Below are 18,402 nucleotides of genomic sequence, written 5' to 3'. Positions count from 1 at the left end.
ATCTAGCATGAAGAACAAGTTTTTATAACATCATCGCACTTCCCGTCGGGACATGAGGCCAAAAGTAGGTGTCTACAAATTTTAAATTTAAGTTTTGTGTTTATAAAATTATAACTAGAAATTGAAAAAAAATATCAAGAATAGTTGGAGCATGGGGGGGGGGGTTTCCATCGATTTTTACGTGTTTTGTTACAAAATCATCGTGTGTCACGACTGGACGTGGTGTGACAATTTGTCAACTTTTGCGTGTTTTGTTTTTATCTCAACTTTTTCATCCCAAACTTAAAATAAGACAAATCATATAACCAATTGGTGATTAAGACTATACTTGGTAGGGAGGATCTGGTGTTCGATTCCCCACAGGCCACAACAACAATTAGAAAGGGATTGAAACTTAACTACCTAGAACTGATCCCAGAATCCAAATTTTTGAATCACTTTGACCATGTCTAACATCCAAAACAAAATATAGTCGATATGGCCAAAATGTGGTCATACTACACAAGTTTTATACTAACAAATGACAATTTAATAAACAAATTTCATATCTTTATAATGTTAAATTCAACAATGCACACAAGCACACATTGTAATTTGTAAATTGTATAATAAACTAATAACTCAAGATATCATCCGAACCCGAAATTAGTTTTGTCATTAAATTACTTTAAAAAAAAAATGAAGTGTGGTGTCGATTTGAAAAATGTGATCGAGTAGAGTGGCATTGCCACTTAGCAACTAGATGAGATATGAATTACAAAATTACCCCTCAGATAATACCAAACCATTACCAGAAACAAGTCTCTCTTTCTCTCAGTAATGTAATCTTGTATACCCTAGAAAATCCCCCATTTTCTCTCTCCTCCCACAACTTCCAAGTTTTATTTCACTCAATTTTTGCACCAAACTCCATTTTTCTTCAAATTTCAGCTTACTTAGATTAGTTTCATTTGCTGTAGAATTTTTAATTTTTTTTTTAGTTTCTCAATTTATCGCGTGATATGTTGGTATTACTGCATTGATTAAAGGTGCGTTTGTTTAGCAATTTCTGTAATTTTTTGTATTGATTTTGGTTGAATTAGAGGTTAGTTGATATTATTTATATTTATATATACTATGGTATCAGTAATGAACAACGATTTCGATTTGGAGAGAAATACAGATGAAGGGGTTAGTGATTCGCATTTAAATTCGGAAATTAGGGTTTCTTCTGGGATAGATTTAGGTTCTCGGATTAGTGAGATTGATGAAAAAGGGGTTTTAGAGAGGCCTGAATGGGAAATGGATGAAGTTAGGGTTTTGGGCGGGGACACAGAAACGGATATGGATTCGAATACGGGTTATCGTTTAAATGGCGATTCTGGGAATTTAGTGGGGTATGATGGGGAGGAGGGTGATGGAGAAATTGAGGTTAAGGGTCAGGGAATGGTTTCTAGAGAGGGAGAAGACGAGGGTGGGGGGATTACTCGTAGTTTAAATGGTGTTGGGAATGTGGGTGTTCATGAAATGAAGCGGGAGGATGTTCTTGACGATGAGGATTCAGAGAGAGATAGTAAGGATGGTGAGTTTAGGTTAGAGAATCGTGGTGATTTGCAGGCTTCGGTGAGTAAAGATGTGAGTGTTAGTGATGGGGATGATGAAATGAGAAGTGGATTCGTTTTGGATTCCGGGTTTGAAATGGGTGATATGGTTTGGGGCAAGGTGAAGTCTCATCCGTGGTGGCCGGGCCATCTGTTTAATGAAGCTTTTGCTACTTCTTCAGTTCGACGAACAAGGAGGCATGGACATTTGTTGGTTGCATTCTTTGGTGATAGTAGTTATGGGTGGTTTGACACTACGGAACTTGTTCCGTATGACCCTCATTTTGCAGAAAAATTGCAGCAGACAGCTTCGAGGAATTTTGTTAGGGCTGTGGAGGAATCTATTGATGAGGCCAGTCGGAGGAGTGCTCTAGGTTTAAGTTGTTACTGTCGGAATCCAAATAACTTCCGTCCAGCAAATGTGCCTGGTTATGTGGCTGTTGATGTTGTAGATTATGAACCTGGTGCTATTTATTCACTGAGTCAAATTCGGAAGGCAAGAGACAGTTTCCGGCCGCTTGATGCTCTTTCGTTCATAAAGCAGTTGGCTGTGGCACCAATGAGTGGAGAAATTAAAAACCTTGATTTTATTAAAAACAAAGCTACCACCCTTGCGTATCGCAGATCTATATTTGAAGAGTTTGATGAGACTTATGCTCAAGCTTTTAGTCAGTCTCCAGTACGAACTTCCCAGTTGCCAGCATTGGATAAAGTGCCATCTCGAGGTATTAGTTGCCTTCAGCCTTCTTTCTTGTGAAGTAATTTCTGAGTTTTATTTTACCAAAGTTGAAATGATATCTTTCTGAAGGTGAAGTAGGGATTTTAGTATCATGCATTAGCTTGTAAATCTAACTTTCTGATAAATGTGTGTGTAATTTTATAATATGATGCGGACTTTTTCAGTATCCTTTATAGTAAACAATTAAAAGAAGTGATATCAATGTGTTCTTGGTGTTGTCTGAGAATGTTTGCTGGTTGGCTTGACACTTTGGGGTCAGTTTTTTTGGTGTGTTTGTAACTATTTACTGTATGAGTGGTGAACCCCCTCACCCCCTCAATGCTTGCCAAATGGCGGTTGTTATGACTGGCCTCCAGTAAATTTGTTTTTATTATATTACATTGAATACAGAAGAAGCTCCTAAATTGCTTTAGAATGACCTTCAACAATGCTGGGAAATTTATCTGTGTCATAAAGTGCATGCTGGCGTTACTCAAGCATTATGTGTGGAACTATTTATGGACATATAGCCTTTAATATTCATGTCTATTGATGATCTGTTCAGTTGTTCTTGGTGCTTTTCTGACCTGAATTCAAGGGGCTACCTTGTTCATATTTTAATTATAATTTTGCGTTCTATTGTTTGTTGCTTTCTTGCTGAAAGATTTTTGAATCACTTTGACCATGTCTAACTTGGATGAGGGGTTTCTTGCACCATAAGAATTTGTATCATTAGATTTTTGCCATTTATGTTCTTATCCTTTGATGAACTTTGCAAAAAGATAGTTCATGTGGCAAATGATGAGAGTGAGTCTGCAGATCAGCAGATATTTGTGCTTTTGCTAGAAGATGACACCTTTTCATTGTTTTAGTCTTGAGAGTCAATTAAGTGCCAATGTCAAATGATTTATTTTCCTGTCTGTTATTGAGCTAGTTTGTAGCAATTGATAGCATTTGAATGCCCTATATGCTGGGACTAGAACCCCTCCAAAGTCTTGTTCTGTCTCCGTTGACCTTTTTGTTACCTACTTTTATCATTTTATGTACTGGCATTTGATTTTTTGTTACCTATCAGTGTGCTTTGCAGGCTGATACTGCAAATGAGTGGTAGCACTGCAAAAAATTGACACCTTTAATGAATTACAAACTTTACATCTTAGTTTTACCTTTTTGTAACTGTGATTTGACTTGTAGAATGCTGATGCCTTTTGTATTATTATGACAGTCCAATTAGAAATAATGTAATTGCATATGCTTTTGTGAGTCATTTAGTTCCCTTTCACCCCCCTACCCCACAAAAAGGATATTAGCATTGTTTGCTGAGTTTCGAATTTTTGATGTCGAAATCTCCTAAGATTTGTAAACAATTGGTATTTCCTCGCTTTTGAATCACTTCTTTCAGGTAAGGTATACCTCTTCAAAGAAAATTTTGATTATGAGAACTTCCTGTTTTTGGGCACACTCAATTTATGAAAGGTTAATAGTATTGGCCTTACCTTTTCAGCGCGAATCATATTTGACTTTTAGATAAATGGAGCATCTTTACTTAGTTTAACCTGGCATGTCTACCTGAACCTTCTATTGTAAAATCGACACCTAGAAAGAGGAGATATGGAAGTAGGCACTCCTGCCTAGTTATTGATGTACTACCCTTTATTCAACCTAGAATTTTTCTTGCATTTAGCATGCTACATAGCTGAAAGCAATAAGGAAGATGACATTGAGTCGCTGAGAGTTTGGATGACCCAAGATACAGATCTAACATCTTTTTTGTGGTTAAGTCAGCTCACAATTTGTGGTAATTAAGCTACAGTATTGAAATCGAGTTTTATGTCAACCTATTTTAACATTTAAACAAAACCTTTTAGTACCTCACCAAGATGTTTGTATTCAGCCAAATCTCTCTCTCTCTCTCTCCCCCCCCCCCCCCCAAAAAAAAAAAAAAAAAAAAAAAGGGTTTGGCTTTTGCAATGATAATTGAGCTTTATGTCAACCTATTTAACAGTTAAACAAAACTTGTTACTACCTCACCAAGATGTTTGTATTCAGTCAAACCCCCCCCCCCCAAAAAAAAAAAAAAAAAAAAAAGAAATGGTTTGGCTTTTGCAATGATAAATGTCTGAAAAACAACCTTTAGATTTGCTGATTTGATTGATAACAACGAACACTCTTTACTCTGTTATATTTGAAGGTTGTAATGTACTTTAAAAATAGGTTTGATCTGTTTATGGTGATCTGGTGGATGTTAGGTGTCATTTTCCACTCGACACTATCATGTACTTTATACTTTGTGGAAGAGTTGGGGGTTTGTGGATGGTGAATTTTCAGATATCAGTGATTTTTTTATTATTTTTTTTCATTTTATCTATAAATACCTTTATACTAGCTTGGTTCAAGTCTGATATCCTTTGTGGTACAGCTAAGATGATGGAAGGCTAATATTGTGTTTGGTACAGCTAACATGATGCAAGTCTGAAATCCTTTGTGGTACAACTGAAGTGATGCAAGTGAAGGGGAGAATATTGTGTGGAAGGATTTATGAGTGGAAGAACTATAATTAGATAAATTCTGAAACTACTCATTAGATTTTGCTGAGGTTGCCTGATATGAGATTTAACATAAATTTTTGCTTTAAGAAGTTATAAGTTCAATCTTTCTTGCTTTTAATTTTTCTACTAGACTACTGGCAATCACTGCTCATTTCTTTCAAGAATGTCTTACCTGTCTCTGTCGATGTTTATGAGGGATTAATCTTATACTTTCATATGTTCCTGTAAGGAAATATGTCCATATGTATGACTTAGTAATCTCTATTTATAGTTGACTTAGTAATCTCTATTTATAGTTGAATCTTTTATCGATCTCTAGAGACATTCTGCTTCTGTTTGTTAGCTATGTTAATATCTGTTGAATTGTTGACTTAATCTGTTGGAGCTGATGTTTGGTCTTGTGTATTGTCCAGCTCCTTTAAGTGGCCCATTAGTCATGGCGGATACTCTTGGTAGTCGGAAGAGCTCCACTAAAGCTTTTAAAACAAAGGAGCTGTCCAAAAAGGATAGATACCTGTTTAAGCGTAGAGATGAAGCTGGCGATTTGAGGAAAGTTAAGACTGTTCAAGGTCATGCAAGCTCCTCTTCATCTTCTGCATGTGAGGATGGAGCATCTGATTCAGCTGCAGCTGCTTTTGTGCTCCAGAAAAGGGATTTGCCTGTGTCAGATGACGCTTTGGCTCATGCTGGAACCACAAAAGATGCTTCAACTGCAGGCAATGAACTCATTTTTAAATCTTTTCTTACAGGGAAATGGATGATATTGTTGCTGTGTCATTTTAACATTTGATATTCTGTTCTACAGGTATTGGTGTGATGGTGCCATCTGCGTCACAAGAATTGGAATCTAGTGGTGTGGTGGTAGCTGATTCAGGCAGTCTGCATGTTAAGGTTCCAGACAGTCACATCAGTAGCCCTACTTCTATTGATGTTAACCAACTTGCTGTGAGAGATGGCATGATAAAGAAGAAGAAAAAAACTGCTAAATGCCCTGTAGGCGAAATGATCTCTGAGAAATCTGATCGTCCAGAGAAGAAGATGAAGAAAGTGAGGAAAATAGATGGTCAAAGGAGCATAGAGCATGTGAAGAAGGATTTGGTTTTGTCTGCTGGGATGCCTACTGAGATTGCTGCCTTGTCCAGAGAGGACTCTCAAGTAAGTCAGAGAAGGAAGGACAATGATGCAATTAATTCTGTTCCGTCACAAGTGGGGTTTGCGTCATCGGAAGAAGCTAGAGGCAATGAGGCTGATCTTGCACAGTTGTTGGCTGATTTGCGAGGTCTTGCCCTGAACCCTGTCCATGGTATGGAAAGAAATGGGCCTGCAATTACACGACAGTTTTTCCTGAAGTTTCGCTCCTCTGTTTTTCTGAAGAGCTCCAGTGCTTCAGCTGCTGCCGAATCTGAACTCAGGGAGGGTCGGGACATCAAATCTACCCCTGCATCTGAATCTACTGAGAAACCTTCAGTTGAGAACAGTAAAGCTGCATCTTCTGTAAAACTGCAGAAGCTCTCTACCAGACATGAGGATCCCGGGAAAGGGCGGAAACGGAGGCCATCTGAGCGTCAGGAGGAAAAAGCTGCAAAGAAGGCTAAGAAAATAACTGAAGCAAAATCCTCTAGTTCTGTAAAGCGAACCCTGCTAAAGAACCCAGAGATGCTGCAGCGAGCTGAGGGAAAAGCTAAGGCAGCTGCCACACAAAGCCCGCAAGTAAAACCCATAAAGTCAGAACAGCGTCAAAAGAAATTGGACCGGCCTCCAAAGGTGGTGGATCCCCATTATCTCATTATGAAATACCCATCTGGCTCCTCACTCCCTTCCCTGGTAGAGCTGAAGGCAAGATTTGCCCGATTCGGCCCAATGGACACATCACTCAGCCGGGTCTTCTACAAAACAAACACCTGTCGTGTTGCTTTCCTCTATGAAGAACATGCACAAATTGCTCAACGCTATGCTACAGGAAGCAAATCTGTGTTTGCAAACGTGAAGCTCATAGTGAAGCCTGTGGCAGCAGCTGAACCTCAGCAGCCAAGCAGCAGCAGGGTTGAAGACTTGCAGAATGAATCTGCAGCAAACCGGGATTCATCAACAATAGAGTCAAAACCTGTAATCACCACTGCAACCCCACAGCAGCCGGTGCAGCAGCTGAAGTCCTGCTTGAAGAAACCTTCTGGAGGCGATGAGACTGGTGTGCCCAACAATGGTGGAAGCAGTGCAAGAACAACCCGGGTGAGATTCAACATGGGTGAGGTCAAAGGTAGTACTGATAATAGGGGAGGTCTTGAAGGCCAAAAGATGGAGTCTAGGAATTCGATGTTGTCATCTTATGAAGGTTCTTCATCGTCGTCTATTGCTATGGATGTTAGTAACAATCAAAGGTTCACAGTTTCTTCACATCCATTGCAACCCCCTCTCCTTCCCCATCCTCCCCATTTTATTAGGCCTCCGATAAATCACCTACATGATACAGTTGAATTATCTCCGAGAAATAATTTGCATGATAATCCGAGGGTAGTTCCTCCACAAACTTCTGTTGAAAATCAAGTACCACCACAGGGTCCACAGCCCACCAGAGACATCTCACAGCAGATGATGAACCTCTTGACAAGGTGCCATGATGTGGTGACCAACGTTAAGAGCATGTTAGGCTATGTGCCGTACCATCCTCTATGAGAAAATGAAGGTGCATATATGTTGAAATACGTTGGACCACCACATCATCAAGGGCCCACCTTTCCATCTGGAGGACTGATACTCGCCGGAATATGTTGCATTGTAAAGGACAGACATTTCAGCTCCAGTGAGAGGCCAGTGGGTGCGAAATGGGCTGCCTAGGAAACCCTGTTATTAGAGCAAATAGCTGCAACGGCACAATTGTTTGTACAAAATTGTTGCTTGGGTGGTTAGTCGTTAGGGGTTTTGTTTTGGGTAGGAGGGGAGGGGTTCTAGGAGGACCATGGGGTCAAGGGGACTTGATATCACCTGAATTGTACTCGAGAGCTTGAATATTTGTGTAGCTCGTGGTACGGGAACATATAATGTGTACCTGATTCGAGGCTGTGGATCACTCTCTCCCTCCCTCTCCCTCCCTCTCCCTTTTCATCACATGGCTGCATGTTTGTGCTTTCGGTCTTTAAAATTTTTGGGTTAATTGAGTTTAAACTTGCATGTTCTGCAAAATATTTTGGTCCATTCTGTGCGCAGCCTCATGGAGTGAGAGTAAGCATAGACCCATCACAAAAATATTATGCTCTTCAGACCCGTTGCATAAGAAGTAAGAACAAGCAACAGAAGTAAACTTAGACCCTCACAAAATAATTTTACCTTGTAGACCGTTTCGTAAGTAAGAACAGGCAACAGATTACTCCGTACTAAATATTGCTGAATATTGTTGATTATAAGTATCCGTAAGCTTGGGTTCGTGGTTAATTTGCGTTAGAATTGACCTGACGATTAAGTTTCCATCAATTGGTTTTAGTCTGAAAGATTACTTATGCGAATTCAAATATTCAATTAGCATTAATATGTGGTGTTTGCTTTAAATTTGATCTTCAAAGAATATTTTCTTGGGCAAACCCATGTAACATATGTTTGACAAAGTTGCGCATAAACTACTACTGAGTAGTACTATAAAGAGCGCAACACAACAAATTATATGAAACACAAATAAAGAAACATATGATATATATCCAAAATTTCTTGTCTAGTTATTGGAGAATATCTTGATCTGTTACTTTTTATCTCTCCTTTCCATATAATTACTTAATTAGCAATAAGCTAGGAATTTTAGGTATAAAGAAAGTAACGCGTTTTTCTTATTCCTTAATATGGTACTCCATAGTATCAATGCCAAATTGTCACGAGTAATTTGTAACACGCCAATTTTATCCTTAAAGGCATGAAATCTCTTTTAAAAGGAATCACACTAACAATGGCTCCAATTCATTTGGAACCCTCTAAAGTAGCCTTTCTACTTAAACTTTGTTATTACAAAATTCTCAACCACTTTCCTAGATGTTTTTCCATCTTAAATTGCCATAATTTCCTCTCATCCAACCATTATCTCCTTTATACAATCATCTTACTCTTTCAATTTCTCTCTCCTCAAAGTCTATTTGATTTTCCCCCAATAACTCCTCCTCAAACCCCACATTAGGGGGAAGAAAATCTCATTTTGAAGAAAAATACTAATATTAATAATAACAATGGAGCATCGACCAATTGAGGTGAAGTTACTCAATGCAAAGGATTTAAAGGATGTAAATATATTTTCTAAGATGGATGTCTACGTAATCGGTTCTGTTTCCGGAGACCCACGATCCATATAGCGAACCACGGTTGACAAAGATGGTGGGACAAACCCGAAATGGAACCATGAAATGAAATTTACATTTGATGAGGCGGCCGCTCGAATGAACCGGCTTGGGTTGGTTTTTCAAATTATGTCCGACCGGACCCTTGGGGATAAGGAAGTGGGTCGGGTATATGTACCTCTAAAGGAGCTATTTGATACATTTAGTTCCGAAGTTGAAGATGAGAGATCCGATAATGAGATTATCGATCAAGAAAAGAATGTGTTATACCAAGTCCAAACCCCCACGGGTAAATTTAAGAGTAAATTTAAGGGTAAATTGGAGTTTTCATTTAAATTTGGTAAAAATTATAGTCAAAGTGTCGAACGAAAATTGGATGATCCGGTCATAGCATATCCTGCGGTGGGTCCAAGTCCTGGGGTGATGGGTACAAGTATTGTACAAGGATATGGCACTTCCCCAAACTCTGGACCCACATCAAAATCTGAACCTACTTCTATATATCCAAGCCCAAATATAGGTGGGGCCAATTGTCATGGTGCACCTCAACCTGGATATCCGCCACAAGGTTACGGGCATGGGTATGGATATAGATGCGGATATGGATATCAACCCCAATATACCCCTCAACCATTCCCTAATCCTCATGTGGGATATGGGTACGGGTTTCCGGGAGGGTATGGTTACGCAGGACAAGCACTGACGGGTTATATGCAAAAACCGAAAAAGAGCAAATTCGGGCTAGGGGCTGCGGCGGGTATTGGGGCCGGGTTGTTGGGTGGGTTGTTGGTTGATGATGTTGCTGATTCACTAGCCTATGATGACTCATTTGATTATTAGCTGTTTTATTCAAATGGAGATTTTATAAAATAGTGGTATGGGGGAAGTTAGTTAATGTTGACTATATTTTTATTTTTTTGATGGTTGACATGACAATTATTAATGATTAAAAACAAAAACTGAGTATCTCCCAACAGTCCCAAGTTAAATATATTTCAGAATATTAAGAAACAACTCCAACCAGACAAGATACATTTTCACTTGCATGACTCAATTACAGATATATGTTGGAAATGGAAATACCTTTTGTAATGACATTAATTTTGGTAATTTATTGCCTCTGAAAAAAATAGCTGAAAATTTCAAGGACTTTATTTTTCATTGATATGAGACATGTATTCTTTTTATTTTTTTTATTTTTTTGTTGCAATACGCCAATATTTGCAAATCAACGGTACAAAACCTGGAAAAAAAAACAGAAAAAACAAAAAAAAAAAAAAAAATACTAAAGGAAATATAACAAACAAAACAAACTACGGTATAAGGAACTACATATGGCATAACCATACCCTTAACATCCTCATCGAAAATCCCACCTAGTTCTAGTGGAAAATGTAATTTTCATAACTATTGATTAACAAACATTGAAACTACATTCTTTTTTTCTCCAAGATATAGAGAACATCTAGGTCATGATGACCTGAATTTCGAAGCTAAACCAAAAAAATTGGTTACTAATTCTATCGTTTAACCAAAATTTCGGTTTAAGTTCAAAGTTATGTTTGAGATATACTAATTTAGTACTATGTACAGCCTAAATCAATATAGCCTTAAACAACCGAGTTAACCAAGATATATGCGTAGTAAATTACTAACTGCTAATGTAACGCAATTTCACTCATCCCTGCAGGCTACAACAAGAGGGTCATACAACATATAATTCCAGTATACAGAACTGAAAAAAGAACATTAGTATGATTAAAGGAGGATTTCATGAGAATGCTTAAATATCAAGGTGTGATATCGTCGATCCACATCCATTCTAGCCTTTGTCTTGCAATTAATCTTACATAACACGTTCATATGTTAGGGTGCATAGCATCTGTGCATAAAAATACTCATTAACCTGTTTTTTAGCCTAAGAAGAATTTGTGGGGCGAACTTGCAGCAATATTATCTCCTTGATCTTTCTCCCTTCACCAAGAATAACTTCGAATTCACACTCGTCTCCCTTATCTATGTCGCTGTTGATCTGAAATTCTCTCCATCCATGACTGAGCGCAAAACGGTCAACCCTCTTCCAGAACTTCACTTCCAGTGAATACCCTCTCTGATTCCGTAGAAGAATCGTTCCTGAATGATTCGGTTTGGGGGCTACTATGTTATAAGTCTTGAAGATACCTGCAGGAATGAACTGCACACAGGAATAACTTACAAAGTTACATTTCAGATTTTAACAATTAGTTCCCTAATAACTATAGTCTAACAATTACAGATGATCTATGTCAAAACAGCCTGATCTAATGAAAACTTGCTTTCGGACAATAATGCTTCTTAGAAGAGTGTTCAATTTATCTTAGAAAAGTGATGTCAAGAAAAAAAAAACGGAAAACAAAAATAGGCCAATGCAAAAGTGGTGTAATGTAATTAGGGTGCCAACAAGCTGATCTGAGCTTGTAGTAGCTAGCTTGGCTCATACCAACTCAAACATAAATTGAGCTTAAGCTTAGAAATTTTAGGCTTAACCCGCCTCAATTCTTAACAACTCAAGATCAGGAAACACGGGCTCCTAATTTTGATATCTTTCCGGTATAGTATTCATATATCTATAAGTTTGCTAAAGCTTTAAGATTTTTTATATATAATTTGTAAGAAATTCTAAAGCATACTTACATGATAAATTTTGTTGCTGGACAATGAGATATACTGATGTAAAATTTCAGACAGAACAGTAAAGTAACATGATCAGAAAAAGGCAGTATAATACCAGCACATAGTAAGAAAAGTTACCAAATCATAAAGGCATCCTTCATAAACTCTTCTGAATCGTATATTGTTCAATGGAATGGTTCTTCTCCGAACATTCGTTGTTACTTCACGCGAATATGCAGACATGACAAATCAGGAATAGTATGATTAATATAATGAGGAGTTTGAAAAAAAGTTAGGCTTGTTCAAAGAGCTAACCTTGAGACTTTGTCTTCGTGCCTCTTGCATCCACATGAGGCTGACCATTGGTGGCAGTAGCTTCTTCCTTCTTGCATCCATTGACACCGAATATTTCAACAGTGAATGTGGCATTACCATTGTAGCTAAAGGTCAAGAAATCTCCTCGCGTTAATGAGTTTTCTATCACAGTCTTCCCAACCCTTTTTCAGAAGCAATTTGCATCCAGCCTGTTCCAACTCCATTTTCCAAGTTTTTCCTTGTAGGTTTCTCAAGTTGACATTCTTGTCAATCTTCCCACTAAAATTCCTTACAAAATCGCGAGGTATCACCTGCAAGATATGAGAAAAAGTCTTCACACTGAAATCTTATAGGATTCAAACAAGATTTTTCTGAGCACAAGCTTTGACTCAAGTGTTCTGCAAGTCCAGTTTTTAGCAGCAGTAAGTAGCTTATATACTTATATTCTCAACAACTTTGCATATGCACGTCATAGTTCCTCTTTTTTCGCTTAATCAAGGAGAGGAAGCTACAACACAACCAAAAAGCAGAGAAGAAACACAGTCGTTTACTTCTAGTAATCATGTCTTGCTTTCTCAGTTTTAAAATTACATCACAAAGTATTTTCACACCTAAGGAAGCCTCTAGTCTACTTCAAGCGGTTAGGATCAGACAAATTAAGTAGCACAAGAAAAGGTCAATATTCAGGCACCAATATCACAAAATTCTAACAGAATGTACTAAGCTCTATGGACATTGTGAACAATTATAATGCCAATTTTTTTTCTTCTCAACTTCTAACAACAAATAACACCTAGATAATGAAAAAAAGTCGATTCCTTAAAGTCGTGGTGATATAATATTTTCTTGTAAGCTGCCAAATTTCATACATAAATCCGGCCTAGATATAGCAGATAGCTACACCGAAGGCAAAGTTTTAAATGTCTTGTGTACTTTCTAGAACGTAAAGTGACGAAATTTGCCTTACAGAACATAAAATTTGTCTTATCTGAGCCTAATTTTAGATCCACAACACAACATAATGAAAATGGACAAATTTGTTCTCAATCTAATCTACTCATACATGAATTCAAACCACTTATGGATGTAAAACAGCCAATACTAGAACTATTGCAAAATGTAAAAATTTAAGTTATAAAAAGAAAAAAGTTTTACCAATTCCTTTGAGTTGTATTCTGGCAGATAAATCTTGAAGAATCCCGGTAAATACCGCAAATCATTCATCTTAAAGGGCCTTCCTCTTTTTGGCTTCAACATTGTTCCATCCACAACTTTCGGCTCAGAACGAGGTTGCGAATCTTTTGTTTCATCAGAGTAAGAAGACGTTCCTTGTTCTCGTTTCGCCATTATATTGTTTCTAGTCAATTTTGGAGTAGGGTCAAGTCAAGTCAAGACAATCTTTAAGAAACGGAGAGAGTAACACTTAAAATCTTAATCGAAACCAAAAATTCCTACTCAACCTGTATAATTAGAAATAACTTAACAACTCTAATATCACACATTATGATCAAATAAAAAAATTCCCGTCAAATAATAACACAGTGCACAATTAATTAAACTTAACTTTAAAACAGAGCATTAAACTGATTTAGTTAAATTCAACAATTCTCAATTTTGGCAAAGAATTAAAATGCCCATTATAATATCAATTTCTAACTAAAAAATAAAAAATGCCAAATGAAACAACTTCCCATGATCCCTCCAAAAAAAAAAAAAAACTTCCCCTGAATTTCAAGCAACACCTACACTAATACGATAAATTAAATAAGAAAAACAACTAATCTAAGCACAAAATCAACCCAACAACAAGTCATGGAGAATAAGAAATTGAAAACTTTAACGAGTTACCTGAATCTTAAAATTGAAAGGTGCGGTCGGAAACTCGGACAGACTGAGGGTGCTGGAAACTGCAGACGTCCGAACTCCGGTGCGCAGTGGGAACGGAAGAGGGGTTGAGCAGCACTTTACTTGTCCAAGAGAGAGAAACAGAGGAAGAGAGAAATGAAATGTAATGCAAGAAATGAAATTTATTGTAAAATTAAAGGGTATGCAAGAAATGCAGCTGAAAACACCAGACAAAAAAGTCTGCGGAAAGGAAATGGAAGAAAGAGCGCCAAAAGCTAGAAGTAGTTAATTACAGTAACAAACTAACAATATGACATAATCTTTGGTATATTAATAACAGCTTTTTTGTCGTTAGCCTGAGCAAAGTACATCAAATCGTACGGAGTATCAAATTATATTAAATGGACTGTTAAGATGGATAATTCAGTACATTCTTTTTTCTCACTAATAGGTCACATCAAATGTTTTAACCAATCTTGTTGATTCGTTACTCCTATTGTTCCAACATACTATTGCTTGTTTCAAGTCAAACTTGTATTTTTACCATCATCAGGCATTGACAGAAAGTTATAAAGTTGGTAATATGAGTATTTGTTGCAATTAAAAAATAACGAAGTGAGTATTGTTTTGAGCGGATGAGGGTTAAAAGATTGGTAATATGAGTATTCATTGCAATAAAAAAATTACTCGTTAAAAAAAAATGAAGGGAGTGTTTTTATTTAACAATAACTATTGCCGATTTGATTTGAGAAATAATTCTTTGAAATAAATAAAAGTGTGAATATCATTCAACCAAAAACGCATTAATGACTATACTTTTCCCAAAAAACCCTTTTTTACTTAAAGTTGTACTCTGTATAATTTGTTGCAAAATCAACTACTCCTTTGTAGTTTATACTTTATACTCCTTCAGTCTTTTTTTTTATATATTTTCTACACTTTGATCATTTTTCTCTCAAAAAAAATTTAAATATAAAAATTAAAAAGAGAGAGGGAGTAATATTTTATTGGGAAAAAAAATATTTTTTTTATTATAAATCATGCAACGTCGAGTACCAACCTAGTACGGAGTAATAAACTAATAATACTCTCAGATAATGTGGGAATGCTAACAGGAAAAAACTATCACTGAACCTCCCGTCCTGTGCCGGTTGAAACTGGTTTCAATCCCAGCATTCTAGCAAACTTTCTAACATACCCATCAGAAGCTACAAATGCTTATGTTTTGGTCCATATGTAGATAATATACATTCACTCGTTCTTAGGCCTCGGATTTATCTTAAATCACACGAGTGATTGTTGTCCTAGGGCGAATTTGCAACAGCTCAATCTCTTTGATCTTTCTTCCTTCACCAAGACTAATCTCAAAATCACACTCATCTCCCTCAATCAATTTGTTCTTCAACTGAAATTCTCTCCACCCAGTAGTGACCTGAACACAGTAACATTCCCGACAGATCTTCACTGTCTGCGAAACCCCTCTCTGGTACTTCAGAAGTACCATTTCTGGTCTATTTGGTTTGGGCCGTTCTATGTTGTACTCCGTGAAGATACCTGCAGGAATGTTCTGCACATACAAATGCATTAAATCAGATATTTACAGTCCTCAGACCAATGTTATCAGATATTACAAAAGCTGTATTCATTTCAAATCTTCGGACAGTATACACCTATATACGAGTATTACATTTGGTAAAAGAAGAGCAATCTTTGAGAAAATAGAGGAAATGATGATACAGGTAAACACAAAGGGACATGATAGAAAGAACCTTGCCCAATTCATAACTGTGATGAACCTTTTCACTAGTCGTTGGGTTGTATACTTGTATTGTGGGGGAGATTGTCTCGGGGGTATTAATGATTTTGAGGTAATGAACATTTAAAACATGGAGTTTCCCCAGACAAAGCGAATAGAACTCTTTTTACTATTCAACCAAACATCAATAAGACCAGCTAAAAACTAAAACAAAACATCAATAATCTCCTCGCGCTACTGAATTGCCTGTCACAAAGTCTTCCCAACCCTTTTTCATAAGTAACTTGCCTCCTTCCTTTTCCAGATCCACATTCCAAACTTCTCCTTTTAAGTTTTTCAAGATTACTTTCTTTGGAGTCTTCTCTCTGAAATTCCTTATAAAATCAGGAGGTATTCCTTTTTCATAAGTAATTAGAGTTCTTAATATGCATCAAGGGGGGAGCCACAACGCCTGCACGGCCTACAACAGAAGTACATAGCTTACATCTAATAATCATGCCTTTCTATTGGCTGTTTACATGTTATCACTTTAGTTTTCAATATTGGACACAAAGGGATGCCACAAAAAAATTTGAGATCCTTCCCGCTTACATAATGATGATTCAACCATGCTTTTGGCCAAATCATAAGACAGAATATTTACTGGGGCATATATGTGGATCCCATTATCAATTCTTCGTAACACAAACATAGTCTTCAATACTTTATACTGTACATTTGAAGTTAGTGTTGAGTTGGGCACCACAGGTGAAGACAGAGTCCTTCATAACTAACACTATATCCACAGAAGTAAAGGTCCTTTAAGAAGTTGATTAAGTTTAATTTGAAGCTTAACTATTTAAAATGTAGGATAATTTACGCAGTAGGTTAAATAAAGCTAGCTTAGCCATTTCCTAATCATGCAAGCATTAATCTGTACGAACTTGTATATAATTTGTGCAGCATGCATGAATCAAATGAGTAAAATAAATATAAAAAAAAAATTGAAAATCACTGATAAATGTATACAGTGAAATTATTGATAATTTCTTCCACAATTCTGAAATTAAATTATTGATGATTAATTTAATAATTTTGAGTACATTTCATAAAATTGAACAATTAACAATAAAACCCATTTGCAAGAAAAATACGGAGTAACAAAAATTGCAATCATTCAAATAAAAAAGAAATTATACAGAAGAAAGACTGTACCTTATTAGAGAATTGTAGTAAATAAAAACTTATTAATTTGTAATTAGGGAGTAGTAATTGCGTATAATTAGAGATTTAGAGGCAAATGGAAGAAATGAGGAACAAGGGGAGTATTGATTGACACTGACAGAGTGACAGATTGAGATTGACTGTTTGATGATGGTTTGTTTTGAGTGTTTGACGACCAATGAAAAGCCCAAAAGAAAAGTCCGAGTGATAGAAGAAAGTTAAGAAAGTGGCTAAGCCCATTGACTTCATCTTTGATTCTAACATGTAAGGTTTGGATTCTAAAGACGAACATGATGTTGTGTTTATTAAAAAAACAAAAAAAAAAAAAAAAAAAAAAAAAAAAAAATAAATTGAAGTTCGTAGGTATGGGCGTTTAAAAATATCTGATTCGAAAATTCGATAATCCAACCCAATTTCTTTTTTTTTTTTGTGAATTTCAACGACCTGATCTGAAAACCAGGTGATCCCTCCAACCCCTAATTTTTGAATATCCAAATTATGGATTGAATTCGATATCCGAAATTGAACAAGCCTAACAAAGTAACAAGTACATAGAGGGACAATGAATAGCTGGAAACTTAGAACACAACAATTCAAATATTATTCCATTAATTTAAGTTCGGTTTTGTAAGGAGGGTTTTGAATCTTTTGATGAATTGAATAACGTAGAGGGTTGGCTATATAAATTCACTATGAGAAGGTATTGGGTGCGCACTGCCACACGAAAATTTGCGTGCAGCAAGTTGGCTGATACATTTCACTTGTTGGCTGAGTTTCATGTGTTGGATGATATGTTTCATTTGTTAGCTGATATGGTTTTTGTGTTGGCTAATATATTCCTTTTGTTGGCTGATATGTATTTTTTTTAAAAAAAATTGATATGTTCCTTTTGTTGGCTGCTATCAGACATCAGTTGGCTTATATGTTTCTTTAGTTGGCTTATACATATCTTTGTTTTGTTGGCTGATATGAATATTTTAATTGTTGGCTTATATGTTTCATTTTGTTGGCTAATATGTTTATTTTGTTGGCTAATATGTTTATTTTGTTGGCTTACATATTGCTTTTGTTTGCTGATTTCATCCTTTTGTTGGCTAATATGCTTCATTTGTTGGCTGATATGTTCCTTCTATTGGCTGATAAGTACATTTTATTGGCTGATATATATCTTTTATTGGCTGATATATTCCTTTTGATGGCTAATACGTGTTTATTACTGTCTGTTATGTCCCTAATGTTGACTAATATCATACATCAATTGACTGTCAATTTTAATGGCTAATATGCGTTATTTATTGGCTAATATGATTAACATGTATAATATATTTTTTACTTCCTTCCTACTTTCTCTCTACTCCTCACTCTTCTTCACAAAATAATGGGCAAAATCATATCAGCCAAGAGCCCAAAATTAGCCAAGATTTCTTTCTCTCTCTTCTAATCCTATCATCGCCAATACAATCACCACGAC

General features: G+C 36.5%; 1 protein-coding gene and 1 pseudogene across 1 annotated transcript; both read left to right on the top strand.

Moving 5' to 3' along the window:
- The first annotated feature begins 520 nt into the window (after window positions 1–520).
- LOC110736877 lies at window positions 521–8,027 on the top strand. Its single transcript, XM_021917208.1, has 3 exons — window positions 521–2,305; window positions 5,261–5,563; window positions 5,653–8,027. The coding sequence occupies exons 1-3, from the start codon at window positions 1,117–1,119 to the stop codon at window positions 7,518–7,520; spliced, it is 3,360 nt and encodes a 1,119-aa protein (XP_021772900.1). The 5' UTR covers window positions 521–1,116; the 3' UTR covers window positions 7,521–8,027.
- A 733-nt stretch (window positions 8,028–8,760) lies between these two features.
- On the top strand, window positions 8,761–10,623 carry LOC110736876 (annotated as a pseudogene).
- Window positions 10,624–18,402: the final 7,779 nt, after the last annotated feature.

This window comes from Chenopodium quinoa, unplaced genomic scaffold (genome assembly GCF_001683475.1).
Source record: "Chenopodium quinoa cultivar QQ74 unplaced genomic scaffold, ASM168347v1, whole genome shotgun sequence".
NCBI classification, from domain to species: Eukaryota; Viridiplantae; Streptophyta; class Magnoliopsida; order Caryophyllales; family Amaranthaceae; genus Chenopodium; species Chenopodium quinoa.
The sequence above is the reverse complement of the archived record's forward strand: the minus strand, read 5'-3'. Positions and strand labels throughout refer to the sequence as shown.

Excerpts from the sequence above, each read along its gene's own strand:
- LOC110736877 (XM_021917208.1), top strand. The coding sequence starts at position 1,117 with ATGGTATCAGTAATGAACAACGATTTCGATTTGGAGAGAAATACAGAT. Across the intron at positions 2,306-5,260 it reads GGATAAAGTGCCATCTCGAG|CTCCTTTAAGTGGCCCATTA; the intron begins GTATTAGTTGCC and ends TGTATTGTCCAG. Across the intron at positions 5,564-5,652 it reads AAAAGATGCTTCAACTGCAG|GTATTGGTGTGATGGTGCCA; the intron begins GCAATGAACTCA and ends TCTGTTCTACAG.